Source organism: Anopheles stephensi, chromosome 2 (assembly GCF_013141755.1).
Source record: "Anopheles stephensi strain Indian chromosome 2, UCI_ANSTEP_V1.0, whole genome shotgun sequence".
Lineage (NCBI taxonomy): Eukaryota > Metazoa > Arthropoda > Insecta > Diptera > Culicidae > Anopheles > Anopheles stephensi.
Window position 1 is genome coordinate 88,479,340 of NC_050202.1, and position 21,128 is coordinate 88,500,467.

General features: G+C 44.3%; 2 protein-coding genes across 14 annotated transcripts in view; both read right to left on the reverse strand.

The window, feature by feature from the left end:
* Window positions 1-21,128, reverse strand: part of LOC118505131 (protein tincar) — a 91,098-nt gene that overhangs the window by 56,332 nt on the left and 13,638 nt on the right. For 7 of the 9 annotated variants that reach the window (XM_036040465.1, XM_036040464.1, XM_036040462.1 and 4 more), the window contains exons 3-4: window positions 12,639-12,683; window positions 2,824-2,875 (exon numbers count right to left, since the gene is read on the reverse strand). The gene's annotated coding sequence lies outside the window, so the exon portion shown is untranslated. Of the gene's footprint in view, window positions 1-2,819; window positions 2,876-12,638; window positions 12,684-21,128 lie in introns of all 9 variants that reach the window. The other 2 variants (XM_036040460.1, XM_036040463.1) reach the window with 2 other exon arrangements.
* LOC118505132 lies at window positions 2,986-10,864 on the reverse strand. Of its 5 annotated transcripts, none has more exons than XM_036040469.1 (3): window positions 10,760-10,864; window positions 8,959-9,205; window positions 2,986-5,624 (listed from the first exon to the last, which is right to left on the reverse strand). In XM_036040469.1, exon 3 carries the CDS (start codon window positions 5,544-5,546, stop codon window positions 4,227-4,229), a length of 1,320 nt encoding a protein of 439 aa, XP_035896362.1. In that variant the 5' UTR covers window positions 5,547-5,624; window positions 8,959-9,205; window positions 10,760-10,864; the 3' UTR covers window positions 2,986-4,226. The 5 variants fall into 5 exon arrangements, with proteins under 5 accessions (XP_035896362.1, XP_035896360.1, XP_035896361.1 ...); XM_036040467.1 differs by having other exon boundaries at window positions 10,363-10,838; XM_036040468.1 differs by having other exon boundaries at window positions 10,353-10,838.

Below are 21,128 nucleotides of genomic sequence, written 5' to 3' on the forward strand. Positions count from 1 at the left end.
TATGAGGAGAATTTTTCCTCATCATTTCTGTGCTTTGCGTTTCTACAACGATTTCCACCATCCAGGGCTCAAATTATGGATTGTGGAAGGTAGGAAAAAAACTGTGTGGCTGGATATGTTTGACTTCACAATGACATGCTTTCCTGCCAGCCGGTTCGTTTGGTGTGGTGAACCGTGCTCTGCAGGATTATTAATGGACCTTCCTCGTACAAACGGTGCACACATTCGCTCTGATGGATGACCATCATGTTACGAGCCAACAGTGGACAGGTTAATTCCAACGTGTACGTACTATGATCCATGAGAATCTTCCCTGGTGCAGCCAGTGCCAGGACGGTAAGAAATTATCACAGATCTCTTGCCCATCTTACACTTCGACCCCAAAAAACCGGGACAGCGGGAATTGGTTAATTTGTGGGGACAAATTTTCGCCGAAAGGAAAACAAACTACTGACGATTAAAATTTCATGAGCCGGAGGGTTTTCACTCGGTGCGCCCGGTGAAAAACTTTCCTTATCATGCAATTATCCCTTGCACCACTTGGCAGGAAGTTTTAGCATCTTTCCCTTTCCGCAAAAGCTTGGTCGCTCGTCGCAAATTAATTCATTTTCACCGCCATATTCCGGCGACATACAACTACGAGCGACCTCACCTCGTGTGTTTGATAGTGATTCCCTCAGTCCATTCGGTGGTGGCGGCTCACCCTTCACGATGGGACGATAGGGCACAATGTGTTATTAGCTGTGAGACCAAGGTTAGGGTATGTCATTGGGATGGAAATTAAATTCCAAAAGTCCGGACTACTTCCTCGACCGCTTGGCATACGGGGTAGTAGTAGTGGTAGTTTCCCCACTCGCAAACAACCTTAGAAAAGGACTGATAAAGCGTACCGCAATTCATCCATGTAGGCTTTTGAAAATGGTTCCTGGTGAAAACCACGTAGCAAGCCCTCGGAGAAGGTTTTCTTCTTCCACCGATCCATACGTTTGAGGACAAATGGCTTTTTTCAAGAGTATGTGTGTTTGTTATTTGCTTTCTCTTGTACGTGGGATTCAAATAGGGACCAACACCGTACGAGCTTCGACGGTTTTGTGCGCGTTGTGTACTTTTGACGCGTTATTCCGTCAATAACCATTAATTTGATTACGCTCGACATGAAACAGATAGCCACGGGTGACAGAATGGGGACACCGGGTGGACTGAGGTTTGTTTGCCTTCTTCGTTAGTGTGGGTGGATGGGGTGGGCAAATGAGTGTGTGAATGAGGGCAAAGGACGTAAGTGAGTGTGAGGCCCGTGTCATTAATAGAACAACGACCCGGTTTGGCTTATCCTTTGACCCAAAGCATGGTCTTTGGTGTTTTCCTGTTTCGAGGGTAGTTCGAGAATAGGGTAGCTCGGGATTTAGTTGTTGGTGACTAAGAAAATCATGTACGGTTGGAGCAGTTTTTTCCCTATTTTAGTGGAGCTTAAAGAGGAAGGTGCTTCAAGATGCTCGTAGGGAAGGAGAATGATTTATGAGAACATAATGAAGTACTATGTGTATAAGTAGAATTTTAGAAAAAAAACATAAATTGAACATAAATTGGAGCTAAGGATAAAAGAACTCACGTTAGAAATTGGTACACTTTCCTAAAGCTATCCGAAGCTATTAAGTTTGCTTGCCTAGCATTACACCTGAACCCATGTATGGAGGATTGCATAAATTAGGGCGTATTTTTATTCGTGAAAATGTCTTTTACGCAAGGATTATTGGAAGCTGCTTCTCGTGAATTCCTTTTTAAAACTCATCATGAATTGCGTGGAAGTATCAAAAGCAAGTGCTGTGAGTAAACAGCGTTTCAACCTACATATTTCTTTATATTTTCAACCCTCGGAGTGCAACCTAATCAACACAGGATTAGTTTTCTTTTGCCTCCCGAAGCATTATTGCGCTTTTGCTCATTTCGCTCTCGCAGACTTGAAGTGGTCTGGACGAGGGGTTGGCAAGCAATTCGAAGAAATCAAGCGATAAATATATTCACGCCGCTAAACGAAACATCCTGCATTTGTTTGTACAGCACGATGTGTGTTTACGTGCGTTGCGTTCTCTATATTCCCGCGTACATCACCGCGAATCAACTTTATCCTGAAAAAGCAACACTTTCCTGAAACCTTCACAAAAAAAGAGCATAACGTGTGTGTGTACCCTTGTGATGTGTAGGCTCGCTGTGCATGCGTAAGAAATAAACGGAAGACGCGGTTTGATACTGAAAAACAACTTTATAAGCTCGTGTGTCTTGCATACCGATGATTGACATCTTGAATACCATCACGTATCGTCAGGATTCGGGATTGCGCTCCCACGTGGTTCGTGCAAGAGGATAAAGAACACAACTTCACACCTTTTATCGCGTACACCTTCCAGCGTGTTGATGAGCTTTTCCTTGGCGAGGCTACCTGTGACTCCGCAAAAGTGTTGAATAACATTTTCCTCCCACGTGTCAGGTTAGCTGGATGTGCTTACGTAAGAAGGACGAATGGCAGGTTTCTCTCAGGGTGAGAAAATCAATCGACAGGAAAGTCATCGCTCTTGAAGCGGCAGGTTGGGTGAATTGTAAATTTTTGAATTCAACACACGAAAACGATTTCCGGGAATGAGTTTCCCGGTTGCGTTTGGGGAAGGAAAATAGGCCAAAGTTATTGTGCGTGTCTAATGAAAGTATCCATACATCTCTGCAGCCTGTGCCCGACAGAAACGCTTCTCATCTTTCAGGAATGAGCTCACGAAGTACACTCAAATGTACTTTTTCAGATCGATCCAAATTGATGGATACATTACCTACCTTTAAAGTATGATGTTCAGTTCAACCGATGAAGGATCTGTGATGGTATATCCTGGAGGAAGGAAATCGAAATATTTCTTTACTGTATTTAGGATTTAAGGCAGTTGTATGGTCACCCTTAAAAGCAGCGCAAATGTTCATTACAAACCCAAAGTCAGTTCATACGTTTAGATAGAATACGATCTCATCTATAAGTTCTCAAGTATGATATCAGTTTTATTAATACGTTTCCTTGATGTGACTGTGCCCTTTACTGTATGGATGTGTTTTAATACAATCTTTTTGCCAAGAATTAATTGTTCTTCATCATGGTTTACCTTTTCGTGCCGTTGATTTGTATTTTCTTGACTTTTTCTTCTGTAAGGGCTTTTGTTTGGCGGGTTTTTGTCAAAGGCTTTATGTATACTTCTCGGCGTTCGTCTGATTTATCAAAGCATGTCTTATGTACGGTTTGGGTTTAAATTTTGCTCTCAGAGGGACTTTCTACATTTTTGTCAATTTTTGTGTTGATTCTGTCTAACAGCTTACACTATTTTGATTTCTATTTTCTAATGGTTTTATATGTCTGTGTGTGTGTGTACTTGCGGCTGTGATGTCTACCATAATAATTGCATTTGGAAATAAGTTACCTCTTTTTTCGCCAGAATGGTATAGTTTTAACCTCAATCGGTTCTTTGTGTTTTGGAATTTTGTCCATATAGTCTGAATTTGGTACGATAGGAGTTTCTATGAAACTAGATGTAAGTTTTTACTGATATTGGCATCGTCATTTGAAGGATTACAATATAAAAGTATATTCATTCAGAATACCTACTACATAAAACTTATAAGCGATATTGAATAGTTTTTTAAAATAAATAACTCATCATGACTTTTTATCGGAAGCTTTGTCCTGAAATCCTTGAAAAGCAAATACAAAATCGACAATACATTCAAATTTAAGCAATATTAAATATACTTCACGATATTGATTTTTTTCATTTTAAATATGCTTTGCGATGTTATATTTCTTAAGCATAACATAAATTCTATAGCAATTTTTCAACGCCTTCAAGTAATTCCTGTACTAAATCAGATGTACGGTTGAAGAAACCAGCTAGATTTTCAACACACATCTACAATCATTCAAGTAAAAGGTGGTGGAATGTCTATGGCAGTAAAGACCTACAGTATTGATGCTTTTGCTTGGTTTCTGCAGAGACCTAACATTACTTTATTTAAACTGAAAACATGACATTATTCTTCGATCCCAACTTTTAGAAAGTGAATAAATTAATTAAACCATGAAGAAAGGCCAAAGGAACGGTACACATCACCTTCACAAGCTGCAGGTATCTCGAGTGTATCGTTTTGCGAATAGAAAAAGAGTATTGCTTACAGCAATTGTTACCACCTTAAGACTTTTAGTCAACTTTCGTCTTCTTGCTAGGAGGTTGAACCGTGTGTTCTTCATCTTCATCATTATCTTCCTCCCCAGAACTGTTCTCTTTACCCTCGATCGAAGGTTTAGGACTGCTGAGCGAGTCATCGCTGGCCATCGCGCAACGTCCACTGTTTACCGTGGTCTTCCTTCGCGTTTTGCCGGAAAGTGATTTTCGGCCAGTGGCGTTATGCCGCTCCATGCTGTCCTCTGACTTTGTACAATCGTCCAAACTGTCCAGCACGAACTTGTTATCCTTGGAGGACTCGTCCGATCCGAGTGCACTTTTCTCGTGCTCCGTGTCACAGTTACTGTCATCGGAAGGTTCCTCATGGTTGCTTTGCGTCATCGGTAAGCTGGTGGAATTTCCGTTTGTTGTCATGGATACATCCGATTTGGCAGGATTACTGGGTGACGCACGACTGTTGGGATCTACCGTATCGGTGAAAGACTTCCCGTTTGCCGGTATGTGCTCCAGCAAGTCCGGCTGTAACTCACTGGCAACGTAATGTGTCCACAGCGCGAGCTCCACCTTGTGTGGCGACCATTTTTTCTCGTGTGCCTTCAGTCCCGGCTTTGACGTGTTGGGTTTGTTCTTTTTTGCAGGTGTTGCACTTAACGAGTCGTCCTCGTCGGATGTGCCGGAACTGCTGTCGTCTGTGTTGCCATCTTTAGCCGCCGTTCCATTGCCGGTCCCTTTGACGCTACCGGTCGGCTGTTCGGGCACGCAGTCTGCTGGATGGCATTCGCGATTTAATCGATCGGTCGTGGTCTGGATGTGTTGCACGAAGTTCATGTACTCGCGGGTGGTGTAGTCGATGCCTTCGATCTCGGGTATCGCCATCAAACATTCGTCCGCCATGAATGGGGCGGTTTCGGGTGCGGCAGCGGCAAGCAATGCCGACGCCATCGTTGTGCCGACGCCCTTCAGATTCGAGAGCGCCGTAATAGCCTGCTCTAGGTTCGGGAGTTTACGGAAAGCTTTTCTCGTTTCCGCCTGCACCGCTCGGGGTGTGTTTACTTTGATCAGATAGGAGAGTTGTGGGTAGAACTTGCCGCGAGTTTGTTTCCATTTCATGGTTTTCACCAGCTCCTCGTGCACGATGAACTGATCCTTGCCACGCTTTTTGATCAGCTGGGGCAGTTTGTTCTGGTACCAGTCGTCCAGTCGGATTAACTCGTCCGGTTTTTTGCACTTGTTTTCCGCTTTCAGCTTTAACACCTCTGGATACAATGCCAGCACGAAGTCGAACTGTGCTGATGTGCCCTGCGAGAAGAACGTTGCCGTATCCTGCTTAGACATCTTGGAAGCAGTCTTCGTGGTCGGGGGTATTGCAATCGATTTCGAGGCAAAACTTCCCTAGCCTAGACACCTTTAAAACTGAAATAATGAAACGAAATGGTACGTAAACGGTAATATGTGAACACTATGTTAAGGATCAGGAAGAACTGCAACGAGCGTCAGTGTTTTCGCTGCAACTCGTCGGCGTCCCAGAATGCAAATTAGTTCGTACAATGTTGTTCACTCGCTCCCCAGTTCACATAAACAAATGCTAGAAAATGCTCCCCTAGGAGATTTTGGGTACATTTCTGCAGCCGTTAATCCTTGCCGGCAGACTTGATGGCGTTTCATATGTTCTGGTAATTATTACACACCGGATTCCGGATCTATGCAAAAGTTTCCCTTGAAAGAGCGGGTTAAACGGAGCAATTCCTGGGTGCACGTCGGAAAATGAGTCCTTTATTGTTTACAGCAAATCATTAATCACCGCCAGCTCGAACCTAGCCGTTGCTTTCCAGACAAAACGTGCAGGCGTTAGAAAAATGCCTAGGGGTGAAAAAGTAGCATTAAACTAGCAAAACTTACACCACCACAAAACTGGGTAAAAACCAAGCACGAACAAAAAAACACAGACAAAAGCAATAAAAAAGCAAAAACTTTATCTACCGAGCTTATCTCACTGGGTTATGGAGAGCTCGGCTAGATGACGCCGGTTCACGCAAACGGAAGTGAACAGCGAACAAAAGGGAGGGCGAAAGAAAAACCCTTCCACTAATAATGTCGATGACTTTGGCTTACGTACGGTGGCAAACGAAGCATTATTGCACACGCGAAAACAATGGAAATGAGCTGGAAGTCGGCAGGATGCGGTAGGTGTCCTGGGCCGATCGTTTGCAGCAGAGTGAACCCAGCGTGGGCGCCTGCTTTGGTTCATAAATATCCGATTCTTTTCCGGTTCATTTGAAGACGCTAGTTCCGGTCCGGTGCTTTCGGTCGACGTTGCACTGACTTGGGGCTCGGGCTCATTGGGGAGCTCGTAAAGGGAGCTCGAATTGGATGAGTAATTCTATAAATCTTGCTCCCAAACCCCTAGGCCGTTGGTGGGCATAAAGTTTAACTGCGCTAGTGGCTAGTGCCCGTATGCAATGAAATGGGGTGGTAAATGGAAAGGTTGGTGGATTTGGTTGCTTTCTTTTTCTGCTCCGACTCCACTCTACCCAAGGAAAATCCATCCATCCGTCAATCAGTTTGGGACTATGTTTTTTTTTGTTCCTTCCATTATCCTGAGTGAAGTCCCAAATCGTAGCCCTACTTCCTGAACAGTACAGAATTAGATTCTCGTGCAATCAGCAATAGAAACATGAGGTTAATTATGGGAAATTTAATTAGTTTTCGTTTCCAAGCGGGAAGAGCTCAGCGTTTCCTCCTGTGCACCGCAGGAGCCATTTCTGGCCGACACACCTAACGAACAGTCTTACATAGGATCAGGCCGTAAGGATAGGCCGTAGCTATAACTCCCTCCCATAAACAGATTAAACATTAAAGTTCAGCAGGAACTCCTACGATACGTCCGCAATCGTTATGAACCCCGTCTAAAAATCCAATCAATAACAAATAAAACCGTTCCCAATTTTCTTTTCTTCGATTCTCACCCTCCTGCCTGCAGATAAGGCTAAGCCAAATAGTTATCCTCTCGAGCGCACGAACAAGAAGTTCGATTGCGTCCAACCTTACCAAGTTGAGTTTCTACTACTGCTAGGTCACAGCGAAACTTTCTTCCCGATGTGCGGTGATACCACCGCAAGATCGATCGATTTGAGTTCAATTATTTTTTGTTTGTTTTGCTGCACACGTACCGAACGCAATGCACACCACGAGGCTACGAACCGGCAGGAGCCGGGTGTGGAGCTGAAGTTTCTTATTTCAATTTCCGCCTGCGGTTTGTCAAGTCTTGCCCAAAATGTCTTCCCAGTGCGGCGAATGCTTTGTCAAGAACTAGCTCGCAAACTTTAATGTAGATGTCATCGGCACGCACCAATTGTCAATGGTAACGGTTTGGGGGAACATATCTGCACCACAAGGAACGATTGACATTTTGCTTGTGGCTGAAGAAGGTGTTTGTGATGAACTTTGGAAATGAAAACGCATTAAGGGAGAAAGAAGCGGAATTGAGAGTCACTCAAACAGTATTTATGTTAAAATGGTATTATAATAAGTTTGAATGTCAAGAGTAGCGTGATAGTAGAGCAATTGCATACTTTAAGGCGCTGAGTATGGCGCATCATGGCAATTGCAGCCTAGAAGAGTAATAAATCTTTACATTTAGTAAATTACGAAGCAAACTGAAAATCAAATTCTACTTCATAGAAACACTGGCTTCTCCCAAATATTCATATGACATTTTTTTGCTGATAATCACTCCACCGAGAACATTATTCACTCAGGAATGTTTTTACGTGATAGCAAAAGCCATGCTGCCTGACAGAACACTGCCCCGAAAGCTTGTTTAACTGATGAATTTTAAACCGAAAAACGCCAATCCCACTCAACCTCACGAGAACTTTACTGCAGCACCCAGGTTGAACTCTCGTGCTCGTGCTGATAAGTTAAGAAACGGTTTTTCGGTAGTGGTGCTTTCGGTTGAATTTTGGTGCTTCACCATGTCACACGATTCTGGCGAGGCCATTAATTTCAACTGTCTGCCAAGTGGCAACTGGCATACCCTTGGTGTGCTTCGCGCGTTGCACTCGGAACGAAGCGCAAAAGGATCTTAAAATAGTGTACTGAATGAAAAATGAAATTTCGCGTTCGTCTTACGGGCCACGGACATCCTCTGGAGCGAGCTGCGAACGGTTGCAAAGAAGCAGCGTGGTTCCATGAAGACGTTACTATGATGATATTTTCGAGTGGTTGCAGTGCATCAGCAAAATGGATGCACGGGTGTGTGTGTATACGCTCCTGAAGCGTCGTGGCTTGTTTGTTTCAGAACGTAAAACGTGATAACTCATATTTAATGGCTAAGCCAGCATGATAAATATGCATTAGACAGCAACATCACAGCAGCAACAGTCGCAATGGAACGGGTTGCGATGCTGGGCCAGAGGATCATAGGACTCTGTGCCATCGGGCAGTACATCCGGCGATAAAAAGAATGTGCATGTAAGTGCCCTACAAAGTGTACTATCTCAATCAATATTAGCGATTATTGAAAAGAAGTTTGCATCCGGTAGGATTAGGATGACGTATGGTGTGAAATTGACATCCATGGGTAAGGCGGAGCAGATGGCTTAATTAACGCAATCATTAATAACTCAAAGAGTGCCTGGGAAAATCATGCCTGGGAAAAGCGAGTACTTACAGCATCAAATATCAATAATTTGCATTCTGGTGACGCCATTGCAATTCTGGAAGATATTCAATTATTTCGTTTTACCTTTATACTTTTGTTGTTTAGTTGAGCTGGTATCTGGTTGTTAAATGTTGAGTTGTCAAATGTTTTTCTCTAGTTTCATTTGTCACTCTAAGCTTGTAGAAAATCGCCTTAGCTTGCTCTTGTTTGTTTGTTTACACTTTTTTCTGTTTCTTTTTTGTTCTTTTCGTTATGTTTAAGATGACAGTCTTGTTATTTCTATAAATTATTAGTCAATAATATTTTGTAGCTTTTCACTTACGATACTTGCCTAAATAAAGATATACAAACACAGTCAATTATTTTCTCACAATTCATATCAAAGCCTCTAAATAGCTACGTTATCACATCACACTTTATCATTCCTTGGAACATTCGACGGCTATGCTCGAATGTTCAACTTGTTCTCCCGCATAAAACTCGCACTCTCTTTTTCTCTCTCCGTTTCGGCTCTCTAATTCTCGCTCACTATGATCGCACAACGTCATGGCGCTAATGTGGGGTGTTCCGACGATATTTTCGCACACTTTACATACGGCACAGCGCTTAGACGTTCAGCGAACTCGGCTGTAAGAGCGTGGTTTTCTTTAAATAGTATACTCTGGTAAATAAATAGACGGTGCCCAACGCTTCTGCACCATGTGCTAGCACGATAGCGATATGCCCACAGGTGTTCAATATTGGAAACGATCTAACCACACTGCTAGGCTGCATGGGATAGCTACCGTCTCTCCCTCAATTCGTGGGCATCCTCTCACCCGCCAAAGTGTTTGCATTGATGACAGGAAGAAGCCGGTATCGATGGGTGGACTAGAAAGCGGTTGAAGGGGGGAGGGTTATCGGTACCGGTGGAAAGGGGGTGAAATTTATACGCGCGAACTTTTCTCCAGCCGGTAAAACCGCATCGGAAATGTGTTTAGCGATTAGAGGAATACATTTCACTATAATTTATTTTTATGAAATACTTTTAGTATTTTTGGTATTATTTGAAGTAACGGACGTTACAGACATTTTTTATCATTAATCGAAAGCGATAAAAAATCATTTTCTTTGTGCAAAACGCACACGAAATGGGAACGAAAAATCGCGAAAACGAAGCACCATACACACGACGTAGCAGACGAAAACCACACTAACACATCCGAGCGGGAATGCACCAGAAAAGAATAATTAATCATTAGCTTTCAGAGGGATAAGAAAAGGTTTCCACTTTACTAAAAAAAGGCTGTTTAACGACATTAACTTTTAGCCAATATGGTACAAATCACACACGTTCAGAGGTGGCTAAATAGACTGATATTAAACAATTCCTTTGTTGCTTACGACGAACATTCGCACGCACACGGATAAGCAGAGCAGAGAGCCACCGAATGCAAGAAGAACAACACAACACAACCGAAATACATTACCACAAGTACCATCACTGACCGTCACTTGCACCGCAAGACACGAAATTCTAGCACGACTTGCCCAAACACGGTGCCTTACGCCGTTTTCAGTTGCAAACGTCCAGCGCCCGGGTACATGGGAGAACCAACCGAACCGAGCAAGAAAAAAAAAATCGATGAGCGCACCAACCCTGGCACACACGCACACAGGAGAACTCGGTTCCGGCTGGCCAACCCGTGGCCGTGTGTTCGAGAGCGCACTGTGTTTGTCTGTGGTGTTGTTTCGCGACACACGGCACAACCCGTTGCGTCCACTACACGGTGTTCCGTTGCACAGCACCGCAACAGGACCGGAACCGGAAGATGCAGCAGGACGAGACACGTTCGAATTTCACCCCGCTGCACGATGAATCGAAAACCACGGCAGTAAAATTCACCCTTCGCGTTGCGGAATTTGCACGTAAACTTTCGCAGTGTGTAGGTACGATCGAATGTGTTGTGTGCGAAGACGTCAAAACTGTGCTACGTACCGTGCGGCCGTGGCCGCAAGTGAGAGTCCAGAGTTGCTGTCGCTCTCGCAATGTAGTAGGGTGGTTTGCTCTCTCGCGAAAATGGCTTCTCGTTCTGTCTGGTGGTGTGGACCACTCAAAAGGGGGCTGTTTTGGGGTGGGTGAATGGTGGGGTGGGAGGGTTGAAGTTCTCTCGCTCTCTCTCTCTCTCGCTCTCGACACACACACTGTGTGTGTATGTGCGCACTATCTCGATTACGGCGACTACGGTGAACTCATCGGTTTGGCCCAACACACAGAGTCGCAGTCGAGCCAGCAGCACCCGGTTTGGGAAATGCGTGCTGTGCGGTGTTCTCTTGGCAGCCACAATAATGCTCTTGCTGGCCTGTAGTGTTGTCTCTCTGCGGCACTGGCACACTCGCACACACCGTACACTGCTGGGTTTTTGGGCTGGTGGCGCAAGATGGCGACCGGGACTGTTCGAAAAATCGATCGCCATGTGTCATATGAGGAGGTTTTATGAGATTAGATGGGGGTCGTTCTTTTTTGTTCTTCAACTGTGTAAATGATTAAAATGTGAACGAGAGCTAGGGGGGTTGTTTAAATAAAGTTTAATGCGAAATTTCATCTGCAGGATTAATGAGTTTTGCTTGCTTCTCCCAGTAGGCAAATCGATAGAGAGAACAAAATAAAACGCATGTGAATTTTTGAATCGGGAAAGACGTTAAGATTTGAAAACTGTGCCAGATAGTATGTAAAGTACAAATGACTAAAAAAGGTCGATTTAAGGTACTACGAAGAAAAAATCATGAAATTGTTTACTAAGAATCTTAATGAAGTGATATGAAATAATATAAAAACTTTTGCAAATTAAGCAGAAAAAAGGTATAAAATAAAAATAAAAAGGTTAAAGGAGAAGAAAAAGAGAAAATAGAAAGACAATAGAAGAGGAAAAAAGAAGAGTAAAGACAACAGAAAAAAAGATAATGCTGATGATTACCTATCTAATCCCTACCAACTGATACTGGTATCAAAAATGAAAATGAGATTTGAATTCTGGTAAATACAAAATATTTGATGGAAATATTGCTGAGTTAAATCAAAGAATGGAACAAATCTATGGCAAACGAACCTTTCACTATAAATTAAATGCTTGTTGTGATTGATACTCATGAATCTGGAAGAAGATAGTACAGAACGATTTCGATTTCAGTTTCAACGAACGCAACCGAGCCACACTGAGAACCAGCACGATGCTCACAATGAAGCATAGGTTCGATATTCACTTGTTGGGCTGATGCAAAAACCTGGTGCACTGCTCCTTCCATAGCAGCATGAAGTGCCACCGGACAAGCATAGAGCGCACCACAGCTCAAGTGGACACGAATGCTTCTTACGCCAAACCGTTCCGCTTCGGTTGAAGTGGCAAATACCGGGACGCAAATGATGCAATAACAATATTTCTTTACGAACCACTTACGGCGGGTTCGGGTGGTCATTATGCATGTTTTCCGTGTGAAGAGCATTATGGTATTGGGTAGTGTTTGGGTAATTGATTCGTTAGCTTCAAGTGGTCACATCGGCTCGGGGTGTGTTTGGCAACGTGTGTTCCTACCCGAATGAAGATATGCTGGCGATAAGGAACAACTGCTTTGTTTCTGGGAAATTATTGTACATGGCTAGCGTGTTGTTCGTATTGGACTTTAACTTTGAGAGTTCAAGTATAGAACGTTGATAACGGAATAAACATTTGTAAGCGCTGCTTTAAAGGGTATTTTTAAACCATGAAATATGTGTGTTTACTTACCTCTGGACTGGAGACTTTTCGAACCAAACACGTACAGGCAACAATCTACAAGAAACAGAAAAATAACAGTTCATTAAAACAATATACTAAAGGAAGGCACCATCAAAACAAGCCCCACGAACGATGCAAAAATGGTGCATTAAATTATGCTGAGATAAACCCGATGGAATGTGTTTTTTAACTGCAAAAATCATCTAATTCGCCTACCCAGGGCGGATATTAAGCATCTGGAGATGCTTGTGGAGAACATAAAATTTAACGTAGTCCATTCAATGACCCTCGGGTCTCGTTTAGGTTTTTAATGACAGGCGAGTATAATTTAGAGCTATGGTTTACAATATTCCAGTTCAAGATATTCTTCGTAAGCGAAAAAAGCTTTTGCTCTTAGTAGATATCTTCAGACCGTTTGTCTGACTTCTATACCAAAGCAGACATTTTGACTAAAGCACCAACTGCAACAATATTTACCAACTTAGTCACGCGCCACGAGTAATGTTTGTGTTTATGTTTCCCGTTTCACGGTGCAATCACTCAGGTGAGAAATCGAATGGAAATATCGTACAGATGAAATATAAAACCTTTCGACCGAAGGAACCGACCTTCTTCAAGCGAACTTCCCGATGAGCTGCTCCTTCCCTGCTTTCGGTATGGGTAGGTTCTTTGTCCGGATGTTTTGCTGTGCGGAAAGGAAACCTCCTGCGGTAAAGGTTAAAATAAGGTAATCTGTATGCATGAAAACTGACCCAAGCAACAAATTTAGGTCGATTGTCTTATCATGGGACCGGAATATTTCGGAAGGTATTATGAATATTCTTCGTTGTACACCCTGCATTAATTCCATTATCTACGAAGGAAGTTTTCAGGGTTGAAAGAATACATATTTCGCCGGCCATTAATTATTGAGATTGTGTCATTAGTATTTTATATGTTGTTGAGTGAAATTAAGGATTGTTTTCTATCTATGGAAGAACCCATCAGTTTTGTGAACTGTGAGCTGAATTTTGCGATAATTCTGTATAATACTACTTCAAGTATTACACGTGTTGCATTGCTTTAGTTATTCTTTGTAAAGCTAAAAGGAGATGGCTTTCAATTCAATTGTTGAGAACGGTATCAAGTGTGATGATAAAGAACGACAGTAAACGTATAAGGAAGTTCGGAAGTCTCATCGGGAAGCTGCACCCAAAACTTCTACCACTGCTAATGGAAAATGCTTCTTCCTCTTCGTTGGTGAAGATGCATGGAATTGAATTTATCGCCAGTCATCGAGGATGAGCATGAGGATTATAAATTGTTCGAAGATGGTCAGATAAGTTTGTTGATTTCTAGACCATAGATAACGTTCTGTTAATAAACTACGGTGCCTAACACCCTTGGAGAATGAAATAGCTTCAGGATTAGAATCAGCTCTAAACCGAAACATCGGTCAACTTTAAAGGAAAAATTAGATAAATTAATGAGATATTTGATAACTATTAAAATAGGAAACAAGTGGCAGTAAACAAAGCGCTCTTTACTTTTCCATCCATATCTTTCAATCGCTGCCAATTAAATGTGACCCGCTAACACGTAAACGCCATTTTCTAGTCCAACAATCAAATCGCCAGAGCGGTAATCAAATAATCCATTCAAATGGTACCACTCGCATGTCAAACAGTCCGAATGTGTATAATGCACTTCGTACAGTAACGTTTTCCAATCATCCCCGGGTTATTGTCCTTACGCGAGCAGTACCCCTCGACCATCGCCAACTGTGACAACTCATTCATTACCATCATTAGTTAGTCATTCACGGATATTCACGCCCCGGAACATCGTGTATTTTTTTTCTGGTCCGCATTTTAACTAAGGGGTACCCAGGACTAATGGTTAAAAATAGCACGAGTGTGGCACACGGTTGGAGGTCTAGCGTTCCAGGAAAACACATGCAGATTAACTTTTGGAGGGCTACGGCGAGAAAACGGGGTACAGATAAATGGTTTTAAGTCCTGCTGTTAGGCTCAAACATCGGTGTCCTCTGGTGACGCACAGTGTCTTCTGGTGTGTGTGTGTGTGCCGTTGTTACAATGAACCAGAAGCAGAGAGATCGTACCAAGTGCTCCAGGGTGATGACATATGCAGGTCGAGGGTGCCATCGTTTATTAATTTTTAACATTCCACACACTAGACTCGGTTTTTTTGAGTGTAATATGTAATATAATACGAGAGCTAGGACCCTCTGTTTGACATTTGTCGCAATGGATACAAAGGGGTCTTCGCTTTAAATTTGGTGCCATGTGACAATGAACATGTTTCCCTCGTGCTTTTGCGAGGAGACATTGTACTGTTTCGTATTTGTAGACTAATGCAACCTCAAATAAAGTCTTTGTTTTGGGCTCGTGGTTCGTGGTCGTGGAGTTTTCCAAATATTATTGTACTCCTCTTAGAAAAGAGGGACATCCAGACGATCTTTCGAAAAGGGCTGAGCGTACGAACGAAGCCCACCATGGCAGCATGCGTAATGGGAGTTATAAATTATTCATTTCCTCTGGGTCATTGATGGCAACAATCGTCACCAGCGATCGAAGAGCGATTGTCACATGGCCCGATAGCTCGAGCCGGTTCCCTAAACGGATTAGGTACTCGAATGCCGGAACCATACACCCACCACACCGCCCCGTTTCATTCCCGGCCGGATGAATAATTGAGCATCGAACGGTCGAAGTGCACGAGATGCCGACCTAGAAAACGGTTAGATGATAAGCAGCGATTGAGGTCAAATCGTACGATGGCCCCGATTTTATTGCCCCACGCAATTGGTTCTGTCTTCCGGCATTCTTGCGGAAGCTACAACTACATTCTTTGGCTCGGTTGGTAATCAACAAATCGAAGGCAGAATCAAAATTCGGTGCCTGGAATTGCACTTCCGTAGATGGCATCCGGTCGCCGGCAAGAAGTAATTACTTTAAAAGTCTTTCGGCTCGAACAAACAGGGAGCACGTGCCGAGGGGTTCTCGTCCGTGCCGATTGGACGAGGAGTGAAGGGAAATATAATTTTTATCAATCGATAAGCAGCTGCCACTAGCAAGTAGCCATCGTGGTTCAGATACAAATATCCGTCCCTTCGAGGCATCATTTGGAGGGATAATGTTTCCGAGTTCTTCTCGGACACCGGAATCAATTGGCACCAGCGGTTGCAGCCTGTCAAAAAAATTGATAAGAAATCAACCCAACGCGCAGCACTGTGAGGCACACGTGCAGCGGATCAAAATTCTTCACCCTTATACTCGGGCTCCCTTGATAGCGTCTGCCGGCGGACATATTGTGCCTCACAGGAGGGATGTTTGTGCTTGTAGTTATTCGCTAATGCACCACTCCCCGCTGCCAAAAACTACAATCTTAATCCGACAAACCGGGATTACATCCCGAAGCGCATAAAGCATGATAAAAATTGCGTACCGTATGCTGGAGGATGAGTGGTGTCAGCAGCACGCAACGAAGAAAGCACATAATGAAAATGCGTTCCAGCCGACTGGCCATGAAAGTGATCCTCCCCGAATCCCCGAAAGGAAGCAAACTGGGCAGGATTCCTAGCGAGCGTACGGTAAGCTTAGGAAGCAATGTGGGCAGGTAAAAGAGAGACGCCCAGCTAAGAAAAGCGTAAGGAATATCATGCTGCCGAAATCGCTCGCAAGACTAGCCAACGGGGAAGGAATTCTGGTCCGGTAAGGGGGGTACTGTCTGATGATGGAACTTCATCCATTTGGTGCACCCGAACGGATTCAATCGTTCCTGCAATCGGGACATAATGCGAGAAGTTTGAGGTTAAGGCAAAGGAAACGCTCTCCGAAGAATGCGAATCCTATGGCAACGATGCGAACGGAACAAACGGAGCGTAATGTATGCGCAACGGTAGGCAAACCGGGAAGCGAGTCTTACACGGGGTTTTATGTTTGGTTGATTACTGCCGAAGTTCGCCAGTAAAATGGACGAGAAACTTTTGTTTGCCCTCGTTGGCAGGAAGTAGCGCACAGCTAGGGGAAAAGCTTGGAGCAGCGACCCGAGGATGGAGGATTCGGTAAATTAGAGAATCTTCAGGAAGACTTATTTCTCGATAAAGTTTAGTGAGGGCCTGTACAGTGCCGTTTCCTGTCTGGAGTTGGCCTCCCACGTGCGGTGAGTCATACCGTTTGGATCGATTGATCGTTACAGATAAAGCAGGATTTGTGGGCACATTGGTAGCATCAATATTTCTGAAGCTGTTAGGGAAGTTTGGTTCCGTGAAGAGGAAATAGACTTCAGACCGAGTGTGGCTGTCTATCTGCATTCAGGAATTCGATTGAACCAGGAAACAACTTGATGTGATATGTATTGCAAATCACTGTACCACGAAAAGCCCTGGTACATATTGGAATCTGCCATCATTTGTTTAAAAAAAATACGCAACACATCTCTCAGCACGCTTTCCATCTGTTGCGTTTCGAAAGCACCGTTCAATCACCGGATTGCTACCTGGGTTGACCTCTCGAAACGGTGCAAGCGGTCCACCGTAAACATTCGCCATCTGCCGGTAGTCCTCTAGGCTTCTAGTTTACTGGTCCCATGCCGATGAATTGCGTCCCATTAAGGGATTAGAGTTTGCATGCTTGTAACGTGATCGTTTTGATAGTTTTCGTTCAGTTCTCCAAGCTTCGCCACCCTTGGTAGCCACCGACAGAGCTCGACAGAGCTCCCTGTTGCGTCGGCAAAGCGTACGTATTCAACTATCCATCGGGGTCCGGCAACGTTAAGCGAGCCGAAATACGTTCGCACACGCACCTGGCCATCGAGGATATCGGATCCCGTGCAGTGGTTCGCGCATCCGAAGGTACCAATTAGAAGGGTTGGGTCCTCGGCCGATTGGTACATTTGGCGGCAGTTTTCAACCGAAAAGGCTTGAGAGGGATGGCATGGTGCAAAAATGCACTTTTTTGCAGCCATGTTGTCGGTCTGCTTTGGTACCGTCGGAAGCCTTATTTGCCGCGATTGACTTGACCGTTGCCCACGTACGCTGGGGTGCCCAAACGCTCGAAGCATCTTTCGCTGTGTTCGCCCTCTTTCGTGGTGCATCCGTTGTGTTTGTGTATGGTTGTTTTTGTCTCTCCCTGTCTCGCACGGACACCAACACACGATGAGCCATCGGCTGAATTTATGCTGCAGACGTTTCGGGGGTTTCGCATCTCTGTTCCTGGCTTCGGGAACCCGAAAATCGTCCGAAACAGCGTGCTCCGCTCAAGTACCTGCGGGCATTGGTGGCAGGTAATCGACCTGACCAAGCATGAAATGAAGCAGCCAAACAGTAAAACAGACCGTACAGAGAGGAAAGCAAAAAAAAGTCCCATTTCGTAGTGACTGCCGGCTGCTGACCGAGATCGTTTTGTCGGGGGTTCAGTGCATCCAGGGAACAACCTGATTTCCAATCCAGACTCATTCGCCGCGCGCTCGATGGCAGCCACACTCGAGAAGGATGTGTACGGGCGTGAAGGTGAGTTTTTAACTTACAATGCGCGAGGACGAGCCAACTGTTCGCTACATAATGCTGGACAGCGAATGAAAGAAGACAAAAAAGGGTCTGACAAAGCGAGGAACCATCAAGTCGTTGTCGAAACCCCGTAACGTAGCAGCAGTTTTTGGAAGCTGGGACCGGTCGAGTGCGAAGACGATGCGTAGAAGGGAAAGGAAGAAACGAAGGACAGAAATCGGAGCAATAACAAAACCGGTGAGCAGATGTTCGAGTTCTCCAATCCAAACGACCGCGTGTGTTGTGGTACAGATTGATCGAGGTTTCGGGGATTTTATTTTTATGGCATACAACGTTTTTTGAGACTGGCAGAAGGCACCGGCCTGCGACGACCCGGGAGGATCCCAAGCGCACAGTCTTAAAGATGTTCCAGGGCCAGCCGTCATTTATTGGGGATGTTTTTATTTCCACCAAAATGGTTTCGGTGTTCCTTTTAATCCGTTGACAGTGTGTCAATTTTGTTCTGCAAGCATTTTAGAGCTCGACAAAAAAAAAAGAGCGTCGAGTGTCACGTAATTGGTTGAAGGGGGTTTTGATGACTACAAATCCTCGATATGTTTTTCGGGGTTTCATTTTCGATGAGCCCGTATACATTGAATATTAAGAAGCTCTTGAGCAGCTGTCCCGCATAAGCGCAGCATGTACGAGCTTTAAATTCAAGTACCAAAGCCCAAATTGCGTTGTCCACGGGGTGTCCAGCCGTATCCCAACTCGGACGTCCCGATTATACGCAGTCATTAGTTGAACATGTTGCCCCGCTTATTCCAGCTTTTAACCCGGCCTGAGGTTAAGCATTGCTTGGACACGGGAGATGGAAACGAATGTTAGCCACCAGTTGGTTGGCGGTTTCATTGACATCAAAAATACTGTCCGTGGTGTGTGTGCCCTGTGGTTGCCAACACCAGCAGCACCAGTTGGGCGATGAAAATCGCGCTCATACTCACCACTGTCCTGTGATGAGTACAGTGTGCCGTGCTGTGCTGATTCTAGTGCTCCTCGGGGAGTTGTTACACGCAAAGCTACTTTTGTGGAGAAGGTTTGCCAAAGTGACCGAGCACTGTGACTACGGTACTTGCATACTAACTACTGGTGGTAGGAAAAATACACAAAAACGTAACATAAAATGCGGTTTGGCTAGGCGCGATAGATAAGTGGATCGACATTGCCGAAGTCGGTCGTGCTTATTTTATAATTTATGCATTTCCAAGTACGGTTTGGCTTGCTAACAGTCCTTGACGGGCGAGAGAATGGTATGATTTAAGTTTCTACACGATTTTAAAGGATTCTATAGAACCTATCGGGATATTTTTGATCACCTTTAGTGAGTTGAATAAAGACTTTGAGTTGACTTTGACTTTGATATTGATTTCAAAATAGATCTAAACAAAAACTCCCAACCGATGCTCAGAAACTCCAGAGCATAACCTATGCCTGTTTCGTAATTATAGAAATAAAAGCTAGGATAATGGCAAATAAATCCGAAGCCAAATTAAATTTAAAACCCTATCAAAATAACATAATTCCTACCCACCGTCGGAACCGGTCGTGTGTGTGCCCTTGGCTGATAAAATACAAGCCGGACTAAATTTGATCATCATTTTCCGCCTCGTTCCTGGACACCGGGCCGCGCCGTTAATCCCTCTCCCTAGCCGGACATAAACATTCGATCGCATTACTTATTCACGCACGCTTATTCCGTGGTTTTTATGTTTTGTTTAGCTCCGCCGAGCACGGTGGGTGCACTGTTTTCGATCACATATGGGTCCCTGTCGGTTGTGGTTTCGGAGCGCCACGCATGCGGGAGTGTGGTAGAAATTAATGCTTCTCTGCTCGATACGCAACACCTTAAAAATATGCATCCGCACACCATACCATGGCCTACACCACGGAAAAGTTGTCTCGCAATTGGGAGCGGGAAGTTATTCGGAAATTAATTATGCTGAAATTGTTTACAGCGCTGCCCCGGTGTCCCGGAGTGGACGTGTGGACCAACCGACGGATAAAAAAGAAGCAAAAACACTTTGGTGCATCGGTGTATGACTGGAGGCTCGATATTGATGGCCAGTGTTTTAAGTACCGTTCGCAACGCATCGCCAATAACCGATAGTTGGTGTGCATTCGCCAGCGCAGGATGCATGTTAAGAGTTGCCACAGCATGACTGGAGTTGGATGACAGAAGATAATTTATGCACTGAGAGCGAAAATAAAAACAAAACTCAACACAACAAAGTGTTCCCCACGGTGTGATGTCCAGCAGAACCGATAAATAATCATCCGATGGAGTAATTTTATGAAAACACAAAGTTGTTGGCTATTGGAGGATGAAGTACTGCTTTCGAAGCGCCAATCTGTGAGACGGAGATGGATCGTCAAATAATATTTGGATGAAATTCCAAGCACCTAGTTCAGCCGAAATGTCAATTAGGATTGGCTCAGAAGAGGTATTTTGTTTACGTAAACGTTCTCAAGAACTCGGTCGGGAATCTAATCCACTCCGGAGCCTTATCGATTTCACCTGTAGCACAGTGTTTCGCAGGAAAAATACCATTTATCGAAAATTGAGCCATAAAGCCATCCGCTTAGCTTCTGGTACGGTTGAATGAGCACTAAACCGAGTAGCTGCTAAAGGCGTTGGGACTAGGCGACTATCCGCACATAACATAGGCGATACTTGAGCATAGCTATTTATCAATCAGAATGTACCTACGCCTTAGGTGGCACTAGACCGAACTATTGTATAACCTGATGAGCTACGGTGTACACACGGGCATGAGTAGAGCAGCTAGAAGCCCACCCAAAAAATGGCACAAGCTAATGTCACAATCTTCTCTCCACGTATCGGATAGACGCTGTGTTGAGTCCAATTTTCACCAGACACACATGCGACAGGGTAATCCAATATGCGGAGCTCGAATTTGATACTATCCTTCCCAGTGACGGGTGACAGTAAC

What these genes read in the sequence shown, in the direction of transcription:
- LOC118505132 (XM_036040469.1), bottom strand. Translation starts at nt 5,546, where the DNA reads ATGTCTAAGCAGGATACGGCAACGTTCTTCTCGCAGGGCACATCAGCA.